This window comes from Salvelinus fontinalis, chromosome 4 (genome assembly GCF_029448725.1).
Source record: "Salvelinus fontinalis isolate EN_2023a chromosome 4, ASM2944872v1, whole genome shotgun sequence".
NCBI classification, from domain to species: domain Eukaryota; kingdom Metazoa; phylum Chordata; class Actinopteri; order Salmoniformes; family Salmonidae; genus Salvelinus; species Salvelinus fontinalis.
The window spans coordinates 58,774,384-58,791,677 of NC_074668.1; the positions used below are offsets into that span (position 1 = coordinate 58,774,384).

The window sequence follows — 17,294 nt, forward strand, 5'->3', positions numbered from 1 at the left end:
TCCTACATTTGAACATAAAAATGTATTTTATCAAACGAAACTATGCTACATATTATCTCTGGGACCCTCAGGATGACAAATCAGGGCAAGACTACTGAATGTAAGTACATTATTTACCTTCAGAGCTAAATGTATCAAACCAGTTGCCTTGATAAAAGTTTTTGTTGTTCTGCACTCTCCTCAAACAATAGCATGGTATTTTTTCACTGTAATAGCTACTGTTAATTGGACACTGCAGTTAGATTAATGTGAATTTAAGCTTTCTGCCCATATAAGACATGTCTGTGTCCCGGAAAGTTGGCTGTTGTATACAACATCATTCTAGTCACATTAGTGCACGTTAACAACCGTCCCGGTTTAGGGACACCGATCCCGTAGAGGTTTTTAATTAATATATACTACATACTCAATTTACGTCACAAATAGTAGGGTTAGTGCGGTATGATTATTCGACCTCAGCTCAGGAGATTGGCTAAAACGAATGGGGGCAAGAAATGTGAATTGTTTTGCTCTCAAGAAAAGGGCACCATTGAAAGTAATGATTACTGGGGTAGCAGTAAATGTAAAAGTTGACCAACTGGAGGGGAAGATTCCCAGTGTTTGTGATGCTCGTCGTGTGGTGCAATGCAGACAGGATAGCGTGAGTGGTGAAACAGAAGAGTCATTGTCTGTTCTTTTGAGTTTTGATGTTGAGTCTTTCCCCAACAAAGTGATGTTAGAATATAATTTATTTTGTATGAGCTTTTGTGCCGAATACATTACTTTGTTACAGGTGTCAAGCTTATGGGCATGTGGCAGGAGGGAGGTTCCTAGGTGAGAGAAGTGTGCAGAAGGGCATGAGACAAAGGAATGTGTAGCATTGGGGAAAGTAGTGGTATGTGTTAATTGTAGGGGTGCCCATGGGGCTGGGGATCAGAAATGTCCCGTGCAAGAGAGGCAAGTTGAGGTTTCCAGGGTTAGAGTAGTGCAGAAGTTGTCATATGCTGAAGCAGTGAAGAAAGTAGAGGAAGATGGGTCAAGGAGGAGGGATCCTGAGAGGAGTGGTGTGAGTAATAGATCTGTACCAGTACAGAGGGATAGGCCAACAAGTGATTTATGTTTCAGTAAGATTGGATTTTTTGCATTTATAGCAATGGTTATCAACTGTACTGCAGGGATAGAATGTAAATTGTACAAAATTGAGACTGTGTTGGCAGCTGCAAAGAGGTATTTGGGTGTGCGAGACTTGACATCAGAAGAGTTACAGGGTGGGTTAAGTGGTGGTGTCCCATACTTTCAGGTTGTTGGCCTGAGGTAGGACTAAATAGATTTAAATAGTGGAGTAGGGTGCTGTTATTTTTTATTATTAGATTATTATTTATTCATTTTGAGTGTTGTGTTAGATGGTAGGCTTTTTGTTTATGTATTTATTTTTTCGAGCAAAGTATAAGGGAGTTGTACTTCAGTCTGTGGCGGTAATGCAACATTTATTGGATGCCAACCGCCGTTAAACCTCATCGAAGAAGAAGGAGATTGGATAGGCCACGGCTCGTGTACACTTAGCACACGGTAAATTGCTGCGATCCGATTGGGCCGCCCAGAGTGGCTCGCTTGTGGGCGTTCTGGTAGCACGTTCGATTGTACGTTAAGAATTCAGCATAGCAAGTTATTAAAAGGGTAAATCGTTTAATCCATTCTCCATTTCATGAATTTATTCTCAGGTAAATAGTAATATGCTCTAAAACACTCTGGTGACAAACTTTGCTGCCCTGTTTCCAATCATCCACATGGCTGGGAGAACCTATTAAAGTAAGTAAATACATTTCGAAAACTATGTATTATTAGCTAACTAGCTAATGTTTTTTAGTAAAAAATAATTTACAAAAATTGCTATTTAGCAAGATAGCTGACTAGCTAACATTAGCCAGCTAGCTGGCTAACTTTATGGGTGTTGTGACATGAGTATGAAATTGTAATTCTGGTTGTTTATTAATGTTTTAGGGACTCCTGAAAAAACCAGCTAACCAGGCTGTCGTCTTGTGAAACAGTGGATGTAAAAAATCTAGCTAGTTAACGTTAAAGTTTTTACTGCAAATGTAATGTTACAATTTTGTAAGCTTGCCTTGCTGATATTTGCCATGCAATGCAGCTGAAGTAACGTAGCTAGCGAACTATTTTCTTGCTTATTGTGCAGTGGAGGAATAAAAAAAATACCTGTATGCCTATGGATGTGTAGCTAGCTATGTAGCCGATCTGTACGGACCCTAAAATGTGTGGTATACACATTAGTTCAGAACCTAGCTATGAACCTCAGCTATCATAGCCAGTTGCTATGCTCAATTATTGACGCACAATCGAACGTGCTGCCATATACTGCCAGCACGCCCACAAGCGAGCCACTCTGGGCGGTCTAAGCGGTACGCGGCAATTTACAGTGTGCTAGTGTACACGCGCTGTAAGGAGCGCGGGTTTGAGAATGAGGGAATCCAGAGAGAAATAACAATGGCGTCTTTTTGTAGGCACTAACACCGCCATGGTTCGTTGGACAAAGCCTATGTGGAATGAATTATGTTTTTGTAGGATTTTGTGATAAACGCCGAAAATAAGGTATGAGGTCAACAAGTTTAGAAGATCTTATACGTTTTGTTCTATGAGAATCTTCATCAGCTAGTCACATTTTGTGAATTATGTAGTATTTATGTGATTCCGAAAAGCACATAAAGGCATCCTAATTCATAAAGGTCATGTTAACTTATTGATATTATCTCGTAGAACAAAATGTATACAAAATGTATACAATCTCCTAAGCTTGTGTTAACCTTATACCTTATTTTTGACGTTTATCCCAAACCCTGTTCTTTTCCCATTCATTTTTGCCATAGGATGGCTGAACGAGCAAGAGGTTAGGACTACAAGCTGGCTATCTCTGTTAAGGCACTGACATAAAGCGCTCGGAGGACATGGTGTCCCATCCATTTTCAATGAAGCCTAGGCGGTGATGATATTCTATCCAGGTGGAGAGGAGAAAATGACAGTGTTCGAGAGCATCAAAGCGACTGCCGACTGACTGATCAACAAATCACCTTGCATCATAAATAACGACTCATTATTATTTGTAGGTCAGTCAGTCACAATTTACCCATGATACCTTGCTGTTTTGATCCTCTCCAACACAGCCCTTTGGCTTCTGCTCTACATTGTTGACCAATCACAGTAGAAAACGTGGCATGCGTGGTGAAACGTCAGGCTATGTGTAGCTGAAGAAGCTCATTTATATTATCCTATCATTAGTTGGCTAATTATTAGGCCTAATAGGCTACTGCGGTAAATTGATCACCACCAGTCAATGTCATCACACCATCGCCCGCTTTATTTCCTTTCAAACTCCCCACCAGTTATTTTCTAATTTCCTTAATTTTGTGGCTAGAGTCAAATACTTTCTGTGGCACACACTACTGGTCAATTCTGGCAGGGGGGAGCTTTTCGGCACAACACCGGCTTTGGCACACATTAAATCATGATCATTCTATAGTTGTTTGACATCAAACTTTTCCCTGTCAATCACAAAGCTTAACAGAAAATGTTTTTAAGGCATTTATTCTCACCATTTAAATACATTTTCACTTAAACTACAAATCTGTCTTCAGGCAAAATAACTGGTGGGGAGTTTGAAAGGAAATAAAGCGGGTGATGGTGTGATGAAGACAGATTTGATTCTGATTTACTGCAGTAGCCTATTAGGCCTAATAATTAGCCAACGAATGATGGGTTAATATGAATGAGCTTCTTCAGCTACACACAACCTCTCTTTTTTTAGATGAGCCTGTGTGCAGTTCATTCAGGTTAGATTTCTTAACATGATTGGAAAGAGCAGATTCTAAGTTACAGATAGCTACAAACAAACAACAACAAAACATCTCACTTTTTTGTTAAATGACAGCGGTTCTGTTCCCGTGACACTTAAGTTGTTTTATTCTGTTATATTCCATTGTTTTCTTACTTTAAAATATGTGTGTTGACTGTGATCAGTGTAGGGGCATGGGTGTCTTGTTTGTTTAATGAACATAATAATGAACTATTGATTTAATTTGCATGGCACAGCCTATAAGCTGCACAGACCAGTAACATCATTAAACTCAAAATATGCTATTCTATTTTTCTTAGTCTTATAATGTTTCTTAGAACTTGCCTAAAATAATTCATAATGGATTGCTTTGAGATGGTGTATATTCAATGGATTTATTAAAATAGACTCCCACCCACAACAGCATATACTCTCATTGATAAACAATAGGTGCCGGCATGCGAACAGGATGTATAAAAGGCTTATGCTGGCAAGAATGTGGTAGAAATTGAACTGTTTGGAAGGTGCTCATATAAACATTGGCCCCAAAAAATGTTTAGCGTCAATTCTGTCTGAACAGTGTATAAGAGAAAAGTGGATAGACTATTGGACTACTTACCCGAAGCCCCCTGTTTATATAGGGATAGATGGTATATTCCACTAGCACAGGCTTCTTGACACAGATGGTATTTAAAGTCAGTTGGTTGCAGCCCTCCTGCTTGGAAGGAGGGGAAAAGTACCGGTAGGCCTATGTTAGTTTTACATTATGTAAACTTTTTTTTAAATGTTGCTATTAAGCACATGAATGCCAATGCAGTCATCAATGATTACTCTAGGCACATTTATTCAATCAATCCTGCACTTATTGGAAAGCATCTTGCCTCCTGTGTCTAGTAGTCTTAGCCTATACTAATATCTCCCTTGACCTTGAAACAGTGCCCATCAGCTTTTAATTTAGGGGCAAAAAAAAGTTACAAAAAATAAAAATGTAAGTGCTTTCCTCACCATCTTAAATAAGCATGCCCCATTCAAAAAATGTAGAACTAAGAACAGATATAGCCCTTGGCTCATCCCAGACTTGACTGCCCTTGACCAGCACAAAAACATCCTGTGGCGTACTGCAATCGCATCGAATAGCCCCCGTGATATTCAACTTTTCAGGGAAGTCAGGAACCAATTTACACAGTCAGTTAGGAAAGCTAAGGCTAGCTTTTTCAAACAGAAATTTGCATCCTGTAGCACTAATTCCAAAATGTTTTGGAACACTGTAAAGTCCATGGAGAATAAGGGCACCTCCTCCCAGCTGCCCACTGCACTGAGGTTAGGGAAGCACTGTCATCACCGATAAATCTACGATAATTGATCATTTCAATAAGCTTTTTTTTTTTTTTTTTTTTTTTTTTTTTTACACACAACTGCCCGTCCTTTCCACCTGGCTACCCTTACCCCGGCCAACAGTTCTGCACCACCTGCAGAAACTTGCCCAAGCCCCCCCCTGCTTCTCCTTCACCCAAATCCAGACAGCTGATGTTCTGAAAGAGCAGTAAAATCTGGATCCCTACAAATCATCTGCGCTGGACAATCTGGATCCTCTCTTTCTAAAATTATCTGCCGAAATTGTTGAACCCCTATTACTAGCCTGTTCAACCTCTCTTTCTTATCTTCTGAGATCCTCAAAGATTGGAAAGCTGCTGCGGTCATCCCCCTCTTCAAAGGGGAGACACTCTAGACCCAAACTGCTATAGACCTATATCCATCCTGCCCTGCCTTAAAATCTTCGAAAGCCAAGTTAACAAACAGATCACCGACCATTTCGAATCCTGCCGTACCTTCTCCACTATGCAATCTGGTTTCCGAGCTGGTCATGGGTGCACCTCAGCCACGCTCAAGGTCCTAAACAATATCATAACCGCCATCGATTTAAAAGACAGTACTGTGCAGCCGTCTTCAACGGACCTGGCCAAGGCTTTCGACTCTTGTCAATCACCGCATTCTTATCGGCAGACTCAATAGCCTTGGTTTCTCAAATGACTGCCTCGTCTGGTTCACCAACTACGTCTCAGATTTCATTGTTTCAAATTGGAGGGCCTGTTGTCCGAACCTCTGCCAGTTTCTATGGGGGTGCCACAGGGTTCAATATATCAATGATGTTGCTCTTGCTGCTGGTGATTCTCTGATCAACCTCTACACAGAAGACATCATTCTGTATACATCTAGCCCTTCTTTGGACACTGTGTTAACAAACCTCCAAACAAGCTTCAATGCCATACAACACTCCTTCCGTGGCCTCCAGCTGCTTTTAAATGCTAGTAAAACTAAATGCATGCTCTTCAACCGATAGCTGCCCGCACCTGCCCTCCCGACTAGCATCACTACTCTGGACGGTTCTGACTTAGAATATGTGAACAACTACAAATACCTAGGTGTCTGGCTAGACTGTAAACTCTCCTTCCAGACTCACATTAAGCATCTCCAATCCAAAATTAAATCTAGAATCGGCTTCCTATTTCGCAACAAAGCTTCCTCTCATGCTGCCAAACATACCCTCGTAAAACTGACTATCCTACCGATCCTTGACTTCGGCGATGTCATTTACAAAATAGCCTACCAAACTCTACTAGACTACATCCAATTTGCCTATCACAGTGCCATCCGTTTTGTCACCAAAGCCCCATATACTACCCATCAATGCGACCTGTATGCTCTTGTTGGCTGGCCCTCGCTACATATTCATCGCCAAACCCACTGGCTCCAGGTCATCTATAAGTCTTTGCTAGGTAAAGCCCCGCCTTATCTCACCTCACTGGTCACCATAGCAACACCCACCCGTAGCACGCGCTCCAGCAGGTATATTTCACTGGTCATCCCCAAAGCCAACACCTACTTTGGCCGCCTTTCCTTCCAGTTCTCTGCTGCCAATGACTGGAACGAATTGCAAAAATCACTGAAGCTGGCGACGTATATCTCCCTCTCTAACTTTAAGCATCAGCTGTCAGAGCAGCTTACTGATCACTGTACCTGTACACAGCCCATCTGTAAATAGCACACCCAACTACCTCATCCACAAATTGTTTTTGTTTTTTTGCACCCCAGTATCTACTTGCACATCATCATCTGCACATCTATCACTCCAGTGTTAATGCTAAATTGTAATTATTTCACCTCTCTGGCCTATTTATTGACTCCCTAATCTTACTACATTTGCACACACTGTACAGTACATAGATTTTTCTATTGTGTTATTGACTATACGTTTGTTTATCCTATGTGTAACTGTTGTTTTTGTCGCACTGCTTTGCTTTATCTTGGCCAGGTCGCAGTTGTAAATGATAACTTGTTCTCAACTGGTCTACCTGGTTAAATAAAGGTAAAAATTAAAAAATTCCAAGGGAACAGAATTACGCCGAGACTTCATTTTGTCACTTAAAAATGTATGCGAAACAAAAACCATTTATTTAAAATGTTAACAAACCATACAACTCTATGCAGAATGACTACTTTGAACAAGTTACTCAGTAAAACAAACAAACAAAAAACATTTACTGGAAAAACTGTCCAGATGCAAAGTTTGGTAACAGAATAAAACTAATTCTGTTACCAAACGTTGTATCTGTACAGTTCTTCCTGTAAATGTGTTTTTGTAAAATGTTAAGTGGAAATTTTTAAAAGTAGTCCTTGTGCATAGAGTTTTTTCTATTTTTTTATTAACCCATCCACCACCACACATCTTGTTTGTTTTTTTTACAGCTTTTCTCCTACATATACAGTACCAGTCAAAAGTTTGGACATACCTACTCATTCAAGGGTTTTTATTTATTTTTACTATTTTATACATTGGAGTATAATTGTGAAGACATCAAAACTATTAAATAACACATATGGAATCATGTAGTAACCCAAAAAGTTTTAAACAAATCCAAATATATTTTATATTTGAGATTCTTCAAAGTAGCCACCTTTTGCCTTGATGGATAGCTTTCCACACTCTTGTCATTCTCTCAGCCAGCTTCACCTGGAATGATTTTCCAACAGTCTTGAAGGAGTTCCCACATATGCTGAGCACTTGTTGGCTGCTTTTCCTTCACTCTTCACTCTCCGGTCCAACTCATCCCAAACCATCTCAATTGGGATGAGGCCAGGTCATATGATGCAGCACTCCATCACTTTCCTCCTTAGTCAAAAAACCCTTACACAGCCTGGATGTGTGTTGGGTCATGGTCCTGTAGAAAAACAAATGATAGTCCCACTAAACGCTAACCAGATGCGATGGCTTATCGCTGCAGATTGCTGTGGTAGCCATGCTGGTTTAGTGTCCCTTGAATTCTAAATAAATCAGAGACAGCAAAGCACCATCACACCTCCTCCATGCTTCACAGTGGGAAACACATGGGGAGATCATCTGTTCACCTACTCTGTGTCTCACAAAGACATGGCGGTTGGAACCAAAGATCTCACATTTGGACTCATTAGACCAAAGGACAGATTTCTAATGTCCATTGCTTGTGTTTCTTGGCCCAAACAAGTTTCTTCTTGTTATTAGTGTCCTTTAGTTTCTTTGCAGCAATTTGACCATAAAAGCCTGATTCACGCAGTCTCTTCTGAACAGTTGATGTTGAGATGTGTCTGTTACTTGAACTCTGTGAGGTGCAATCTGAGGTGCAGTTAATTGCCAATTTTTGAGGCTGGTAAATCTAATGAACTTATCCTCTGCAGCAGATGTAACTCTGGGTCTTCCCTTTTCTGTGGCGGTCCTCATGAGAGCCAGTTTCATCAAGGCGCTTGATGGTTTTTGCGACTGCACTTGAAGAAACTTTCAAAGTTCTTGAAATGTTACGGATTGACGGACCTTCATGTCTTAAAGTATTGATGGCATGTCATTTCTCTTTGCTTATTTTAGCTGTTATTGCCATAATATGGACTTGGTCTTTTACCAAATAGGGCTATCTTCTGTATACCACCCCTACCTTGTCACAGCACAACTGATTGGCTCAAACGCATTAAGAAGGAAAGAAATTTCACAAATGAACCTTAACTCGGCACACCTGTTAATTCAAATGCATTCCAGGTCACTACCTCATGAAGCTGGTTGAGAGAATGCCAAGATTGTGCAAAGCTGTAATCAAGGCAAAGGGTGGCTGCTTTGAAGAATCTCAAATATAAAATATATTTTGATTTGTTTAACACTTTTTGGTTACTACACTTCCATATGTGTTATTTCATAGTTTTGATGTCTTCACTATTATTCTACAATGTAGATTTTACATATACATTTTACATATACATTTTTGCATACATAAACCATGTGCCATGGAATCGGTACATAAAATCTCTGTATTTATTTTGTAACCGGTATTGCGCAGCTGTCAACATTTTTGTCACCTGAAACTGGTATATTTTCTATTTACACAGATTCCTTTCAGCAAATTTGTATCTTTAGAGTTCTCTAGTTTGTTAAACTTTGAAATCAATGGATATTGTTTGGTGTACATTTTAAAGTGACAACATCTCAGCGTAATTCTGGTACCATGGAATAATTGCCTTAAGGCTACTTTGTTCCCAAAACTACTTCATTCTTGACTGACAGATGCAAAAGTGAAAGGGCTGAAAAGGATTTCACCATGCCTCCTGTAAAGTGCTGTTAGGGGTCAGAGTTGGGAAATTCCCAGTTTACTTCACACATTATCAGCGGAATGAGTTGTTCAGGAGTCAGTACCCACTAGGCACAGAGGTCAGTTTAACGTCTAGTTTTGATTTACATTTAGTTGAGTTGTCAACTAACATGAATTCAGAGTGAAATCAACAGAAATATTCACTGTCATTGCATTTAGGTTAAACGTTGGGTGAAAAATGACGAAATGCCCTTATATTGATGACTTTTTGTTTGATTAAACGTTGATTAAACATTGCCATGTAGATTTTGGGGGATTGAAATCACGTAGAAACAACGTTGATTCAACCAGTTTTTGCCCAGTGGTAGTTGAATCAGGAGTTGTTCAAGCCTATTTGTAGCCTAGCTGTAGATCTGTCTGGTGTGATGTATTGTATTCCCCCTCTCTTACTCTCTCTCAAATTGAAGTTATGCCGCCGCCTTTATCCGTTGTTACATCATTGACAGTATAAAAAAAAAAGACTTCATCCCTCATTTTATATTTCCTACGTAGCTAGCCAGGGGATTTCCGTGAACAAAGCAGCCAATCGTGTAGATGTAAACACACTGTCATTATAGCACACGCGGCAACTCGCTGCTTGCTGTTCAATTTGTCAGTGCCGTGAAAGACAAATACATTAACCCCATGGCAGAGCAACAAGCAAGATAAAATAAAACGAAGTTTTATATTATTATTGAGTCGACTGGTTTCTGTTCCTATCAGATGGCGGTGGAAACTGTTCGTGAAGAGGACGTGCTAAATGTGATCTTGTGCCGAACCAGCGCAGGCGGGTGTCTTCGGGGTACTTACCGGAGAACAGAGCTACAGGTATCAATCAAGGTCCTGTCGTCTCGCACTGCAAGTCGAAGGTAAAATTGTCATATATCAAACTCAAATGTAATGACAAAGTCTCTCTCAAGTCAAATGGCTTTATTGGGATGGGAAACATGTTTACATTGCCAAAGTAAGTGGAATAGATCATAAACAAAAGTGAAATAAACAATCAGAAATGAACAGTAAACATTACACTCACAAAAGTTTCTAAATAATAGAGACATTTTAAAAGTGTTATTACTAGCCATGTACGTGTTGCAACAATATGCAAATAGCTGAAGTAGGCAAAGAAAGGGAAAATAAATAGACAGATAAATATAGTATGTATTTACAATGGTGTTTATGCTTCACTGGTTGCTCTTTTCTTGTGGCATCAGGTTACAAATATTGCTGCTGTGATGGCACACTGTGGTATTAAACATAATAGATATGGGAGTTTATCAAAATGTTATTTGTTTTCAAATTCTTTGTGGGTCTGTGTAATCTGAGGGAAATATGTCTCTCTAATATGGTCATACGTTTGGCAGCAGGTTAGGAAGTGCATCTCAGTTTCCACCTCATTTTGTGGGCAGTGGGCACATAGGCAGACCTGGCTCTCGAGAGAAGACAGGCTATAGAGGCCTCTCTCTCTGATGTGTGTGTGTTTTTGAGGGTTTGTGTGTTTTATATGTGTTTACTGCATATGTGTATATATTCTGCACAGTGAGTGGACTGAGTGGATGGGAGACGTGGCTGTGGTCAGAAAAGTCCATTCAGAGAGGGTTTTGGTTCCTCTGGGTGTGTACAAGGCCTGGTGTCTGATGGGCCTGCTGTATGACTGGATGCCTGAGGGCTCTCTACACTCTCTACTATACCAGGTCAGTATAATATATGAGCACTAAGTCAAACTCAAATATGAAAATGCATGTATAGTGTGTGGCCGTAGGCTAATTGATGAATCTAACTTGGTTCTGCAACTTTTCCCTTGGTTGCGGCCTACAGTGTACACAGAGTATACCAAACATTAGGAACACCTTCCTAATATTGAGTCGCAGCCCTCCCCCCTTTGCCCTCAGAACAGCCTCAATTTGTCAGGGCATGGACTCTATAAGGTGTCAGAAAACGTTACACAGGGAATGCTGGCCAATGTTGACTTCAATGCTTCCCACAGTTGTGTCAAGTTGGCTGGATGTCCTTTGGGTAGTGGATCATTCTTGATACACAAACTGTTGAGCAGGAAAAACCCAGCAACGTTACAGTTCTTGACAAACCGGTTCGCCTGGCACCTACTACTATACCCCGTTCAAAGGGACTTAAATATTTTGTCTTGCCCATTCACCATGGCACGCACACAATCCATGTCTCAATTGTCTAAATGCTTAAAAAATCCTTCTTTCACTGGTCTCCTCCCCTTCATCTACACTGATTTAAGTGGATTTAACAATTGACATCAATAAGGGATCATAGCTTTCACCTGGTCAGTCTGTCATAGAAAGAGCAGGTGCTCTTAAAGTTGTGTACACTCAGTGTATATCAACAACCTGCTGGTCAGAGCTTCGATAGACACATATAAAGTGAATCAAATAATGTACTTTTGATTGCTTTATTTACAATTCCTGTGTCTTCATGGAGAACAATGCTGTGCTTGTCACCCACATGCTGTGTCTGGAAAGCCCCTGGCTGATGCAAAAATAGACCTATCTGTCATCAGCACTATCACTGCCTTATTTACACAAAGAGCTTTTCCTGGTTCAGTAGAAAGTGCCCTGGCTGAAACATAACTTCAGACAGTAGACGTGTGACTTCAATCCACTGCACATGACTTAGACTGTCTGTGGTTAAACTGTGTTTACGTACAGTAAGTTGTGTCGTGATCATGTTGAATTCTTTAGTATTTTCAGTTCACAATTTCAACTTTGTGTTGTCATGTGCTTTTTTCCCCACAAGTCATTTTCAATTCCCATTTATTTATGATCCATTTTACGGAAGTGAATAGAGTTCATGTTGAATGATTGTAACCCTTGTTATCCCTATCAGACCCAGCTGTATCCAGGTCTACCCATGAGTTTCAGGCTTGGCATCCTACTAGATGTGGCAGAGGGGTTGTGCCACCTCCACTGCATACCACTCCCCCACCAGGCCCTGAAACCCACCAATGTTCTCCTGGACCAGCAGTACCGGGCCAAGGTAGAGAACAGTGACTGATAACTGACCCAGGGATATGGTGTATTGTGAACCGTTACAGGTGTAAGCTTTACAGTGTACATATGTAGGTTTGAGTCTGTTAGAGCAGATGTTTTTGTCGGTTTGTGTGTGGATGTTTATGTTCATGTTCCTACCTCCAGGTGAGTGACTGGGGCCTGCCCAGGGAGTGGAGGGTTGGCTCCTCTCTCTCTGCTGGAGGAGGGCACTGCTTCAGGGACTTGGTGTACCTGTCTCCTGAGACTCTGACAGGGACCGCACCCTCTGTGGAGGCAGACATGTACAGGTGAGGTCACCGTTCATGATCCTGCCACTTCAAACAGTCATATTCACCAATTAAATTTACCAGGTGGGGAAGGAGGGGTTTACCACTTCTACAGATGCCTTTACTAATGAACATGCAGCTACCCAATTAACATCTTCTCTCTTTAGCTTTGGTGTGCTGCTGTGGGAGACTTTGAACAGAAGACAACCATGTGGAGGTGTGTTTCTATTTATTTCCGTCTGTTCAAAGAACAGCTCTTGTTTCTATCAGCGGAGCCTAGGCTATACCTGGCCGTATATCATACAGTCTCAATATTGTATTAAGTTTAGTACTTGTAACACATCATGTCAATGTCTATACCCAAGCAGATTTGCTCCAGCTGCTTTCAAGTGAGGATGGGGTTGGTTCAGGCCTGGAGGATGAGCTGCTACCCAAGCATGTACCCCACTGCCATACACTCTCCCGGCTGATGACCAGCTGCTGGAGCACTAACCCACACAGCCGTCCAACAGCAGAGGGTAAGTCTGTCTGTGAGGGTGAATCAGAGTATAGATATACAATGGTGAAGAGAGCAGCTGTGCCTGGACTTTGATCTCTCCCTACAAGATCCCCGTCCTTGACTGGTTACCTACCTGCCTGTTAAGGACAGGTGACAGGCAGAACCACTTGCAGCACCCACTTCCTCTCTGTTCCATATGCCGAGACTGAGAGATCCAATCCCATGCCCTACTTCTGCCACTTAGTCAATAAGACTCTTTGAGTCTTCTTATCTAAATTGTGTGTAACTGTTTATTTTCTGATGTTAGTCCATATCAATGTATTTCATTGCCTATGACTGTCATGTGGGTATTAAAATAAATGTGAACTTTTGGTGCGTTATGGCCAATGTGATGTTTACTTTGTCAGGACATCTTTCTCATGTCCTCTTCTTTTCTTGCTCTCTGTCCACAGACTGTGCACTGGAACTGAGGAGTGCCATAGCAACCTTTGATCCCGATGCCATGACAAGGGCTACCCTCAGGGTGAGGGAGAGCAAGGTACGGATCATCCTCATTTAATAAGTTCTATTACACTCCGAAGTCCGATATTCTCCATGTCCACAACCCTGATCTGCTATCAGGGTTTTTTTTGACTGAGGGAATCAGGATATGTTTCATGTGCTTTTAATCTGTCAACAGTTACTACTGAAAACAGTAAATAGACCCGTCACTAATCATGAGCAAACATGTGTATGTGATTTCTGTCCCTTTACCAGGAGAGGGCGCTACATGACTCTAAAATCCATCCTGTAAAGGATATTCCCATTGAGATAAACAACCTAGAGGTGAGCTTGGTTCACATTTTGTCTGATATTCTGATTGTACTTAATGCTTGTGATGTCTATTACATTGAAAACAATATTTACATATCTCATACTAGGCCTGTGCTGGTTCCGGAGACACTAAATGTGTGGGCAACAAGACACTGCCCTTACCACAGACTTCCTGCCCTAGTGAAACACTCACTAGTCCCCCTACAGCCATATATACAGGGGAAGCATCCCAGAGGAGGCACTGTCAGGGTAAGAACTTAAAACTGATCGATAATGAGAGCAGTTTGTGAATGTGCTCAGTTTGTTGTCAGCGAAACCACCCTCTTATTTATCTTCTTTATTAAGTAATGATTCATTTATACCTTATCTCGGACAGTCTAACAGCAACGTGTCTCTCCCCAGACTGTGTGACTGGCTGTGTGGTGTCTTCCACCAGTCCCAGCAGTGGCCCGGGTCCTGAGCATCCCAGAGGGACAGGAGGCGTCGCCCAGAGACAGAGCCCACCACCCCCACTCTCCTCCAGCCTCTCCAAAGCCCTCAGACAGAGCCCTCTCAACCAGCCCACTGCCAGTTCCCATGGTAGGAAATGTGTTTAAGCTTAGACCTCCCACCTATTACCCCGTTTTGTCTGCAAACTTATGTACAGTCTCAGATTGTAGCTATCTAGAATAGACTTGTCTTTTTCTCGCATATTTCTTAAATCTTGCTGAAAAAGGTGAAGACAAAGTAAAACAATATGAAAATGAGTAGACGTTATAAACAGTGCCTCCCTCTGTGTGTTTGTATGTGCACAGTAAGCAGTTTTGGGGATTGCTGGTTTCCTGCATGGCCATCCTTTCAAAGTCTTATCTTTACCCAATGCGTTTCCTCCCTTGAGGATCTTTGTTTCGCTCTAAATTGTCTGTTGTCCCAGTAAATGCTCGGAGTCAAATTATTATATATATTTTTTAAGCAATACATGGCTACTAGACATTTATGATGGAGATTTAATGTGTTGAGTAAGAGGGTAACTTGTTTAGTAGGGCTATGAATTTCAGTCTTCAGTGAAATGATCTCCTGTAAGTATTACTGTCTTTCATATCAGATAGCTACTACATCTCTCTTGTACTCTTTCTCTGAGTTGTCCCAGTATTTTTCTCAAGGTCCCCTCTACATGATTTGTGTTTTATAAGTGTGTGTGAGAGATGTGATATCATCGTGTTTGTATCATCCCTGAAACTTCCCCCTCCCTTCTTGTCAGCAGCTGCACGGTGTGTGTCTCCGACTCCGATAGCGGTGAGCTGCTGTCGTATCCTGCGCGAAAGGCGTGAGGGCATCATTCGAGGCATGACGGAGGGACGACTCAACAACCTGCTGGATGTGCTCATCTCACGGCGGGCCCTTCCCCTGGAGGCCTATGAGGTCATCTCTGCCTCTCTGACACTGACCGCTCGCACACGTTCCCTACTGGACACCTGTACCTGTTTAGGGGAACACGCAGCTTCCCTGGTAGCTTCCACCCTTGGTATGATGTCCGTTGCCACCAATCGTGGCCCTTCACAGATGTCTCACTGAAGGTGGATGGATGGTTAATAGAATGGGGGTTGTGTAGTGAAAGGCCCCTAACCAAATGTATCAAATGTCAATTGAGACTCAAATGTCAATTGAGCCTTGGTGTGAAAAGCTGAGGAACCCTAAACAAATCTAATCTATACTCACTCAGGTTTAATACAGACCACGGTCAGTCAGAGTGACTATACATTGGAGAACCTGAGATTCCTAATTTCATCAGAACAGCTGCAATGACTCATCTATATCCATAGAGATCCATGTTGGGGACACACCTGTCCATGCCTTTGATAAGTCTGAGTATTCAATCAGTGGTGCTACCTCTGAAGTTTGATGTCAATCAAATGTTTGATTAGAGGAAGCTTCTGTGACAGTCAAATGATATAAACAATAGTGTTGGAGGGAAACCAATGAAAGTGAATAGCTGTGTGGATGATTCATCTGCTTTGATCATGTTTGACCCATCACTAGCGATAATGAGGGTTAACATACTGAGCTAGCACACAGAAAACAGTTTGTTCAATATTAGATGCTACATTTTCTGTGTTGTCATTTTGGCTCTGTGGGTTAATGTGTGGTGCCACAATGTGGCTTGTCTTTTGACAGCCTGTTTTGTAAAGTACATATTGTACAAAACTATATGTTCAACATAGTTTGGATTGTCCTGTTCAGCAGTGTCTGACTTGGTATCTTGTAACAAGATTATTATTTGTTGGTTTATCAGATAAAATAACTGAACTTCAGTCTCATTTTAGGCCACTTTTGTTGGTGGTTTGTGTTTGTAAATCTGTTCAATTCTTGAACCTATAGGTCATTGTCACATTCCCCTCAGGGTACCCTTTGATTTTGTTGCCTATCTCGCGCAACACGCCTTTTAACAGTGCCTGTCTAATTGCATGTCTGGTCTTCACACAGTACCAATTGTCACACATTGTAAGTACAGTCTAAAGACGTTTATGTACTAAAAGGGTAAAAAAGGGGTCTTGTCAAATGAGAGGCCCAGTGAAGTTTTGGCCATAGTGTACATATTTTCTTTTGTTGGTCTGTTCATCATACTGAGAACAGAAGACAGTAATTTCCTCAAAGCACTGTCTGTGTGTGAATAGCCTAATGATCTGAATATTTGGAGTTGTATAATAAAGCAAATTAATCTATAACAACATTAGATCAAGACTCGTCCTTGACACTCAAGCAGCTCTTTTCTTGTTGGTTTTTGAGTTCATGCACTCAGAAACAAAGGAAGATGTTTAATAGAGGCTGTAATTTCCATCCAGGGGTGTAAAGTAGGTCTACTTCTAGAATTGTTGCCTATTACTGTTGCGCTCAAATATATTGCCCACTGGGCACACACACACTTGTTGTAGCAATGATGTTTCCACACAATTTCAATGAAATGACGTTGAACCAATGTAGAATATACGACTGTCATCTGTGCCCAGTGGGTGTTTTCTCGCTTCAAAACTGGTTGAATTTTTCACCCTGAAGGCACCTGCAAATTACCACCGGTGAGATAAATTACACAGTAAATGAGAATCAGTTCACTTGCCTCCAACCAAATGAGTTTCATTTGAATTCTGAATAATTCATTCTAGGTCATTTTTTTCATTTTTGTTTCTTGGTCCAGTGCAGTTGTAAATTAAAACACATACACTGTGAACACCAAAAGTGTATGTGTATATATTA

General features: G+C 41.2%; 1 protein-coding gene across 2 annotated transcripts; it reads left to right on the top strand.

Moving 5' to 3' along the window:
* Window positions 1–1,570: 1,570 nt before the first annotated feature.
* On the top strand, window positions 1,571–16,776 carry LOC129854054 (receptor-interacting serine/threonine-protein kinase 2-like). 2 transcript variants are annotated; one of them, XM_055920679.1, is made up of 12 exons: window positions 1,571–1,788; window positions 10,195–10,340; window positions 11,009–11,162; window positions 12,322–12,471; window positions 12,630–12,772; window positions 12,919–12,968; window positions 13,120–13,269; window positions 13,703–13,788; window positions 14,007–14,075; window positions 14,171–14,312; window positions 14,466–14,642; window positions 15,304–16,776. In XM_055920679.1, the coding sequence occupies exons 2-12, from the start codon at window positions 10,195–10,197 to the stop codon at window positions 15,615–15,617; spliced, it is 1,581 nt and encodes a 526-aa protein (XP_055776654.1). In that variant the 5' UTR covers window positions 1,571–1,788; the 3' UTR covers window positions 15,618–16,776. The 2 variants fall into 2 exon arrangements, with proteins under 2 accessions (XP_055776654.1, XP_055776655.1); XM_055920680.1 differs by having other exon boundaries at window positions 1,572–1,788; window positions 15,307–16,776.
* The last annotated feature ends 518 nt before the right edge of the window (window positions 16,777–17,294 follow it).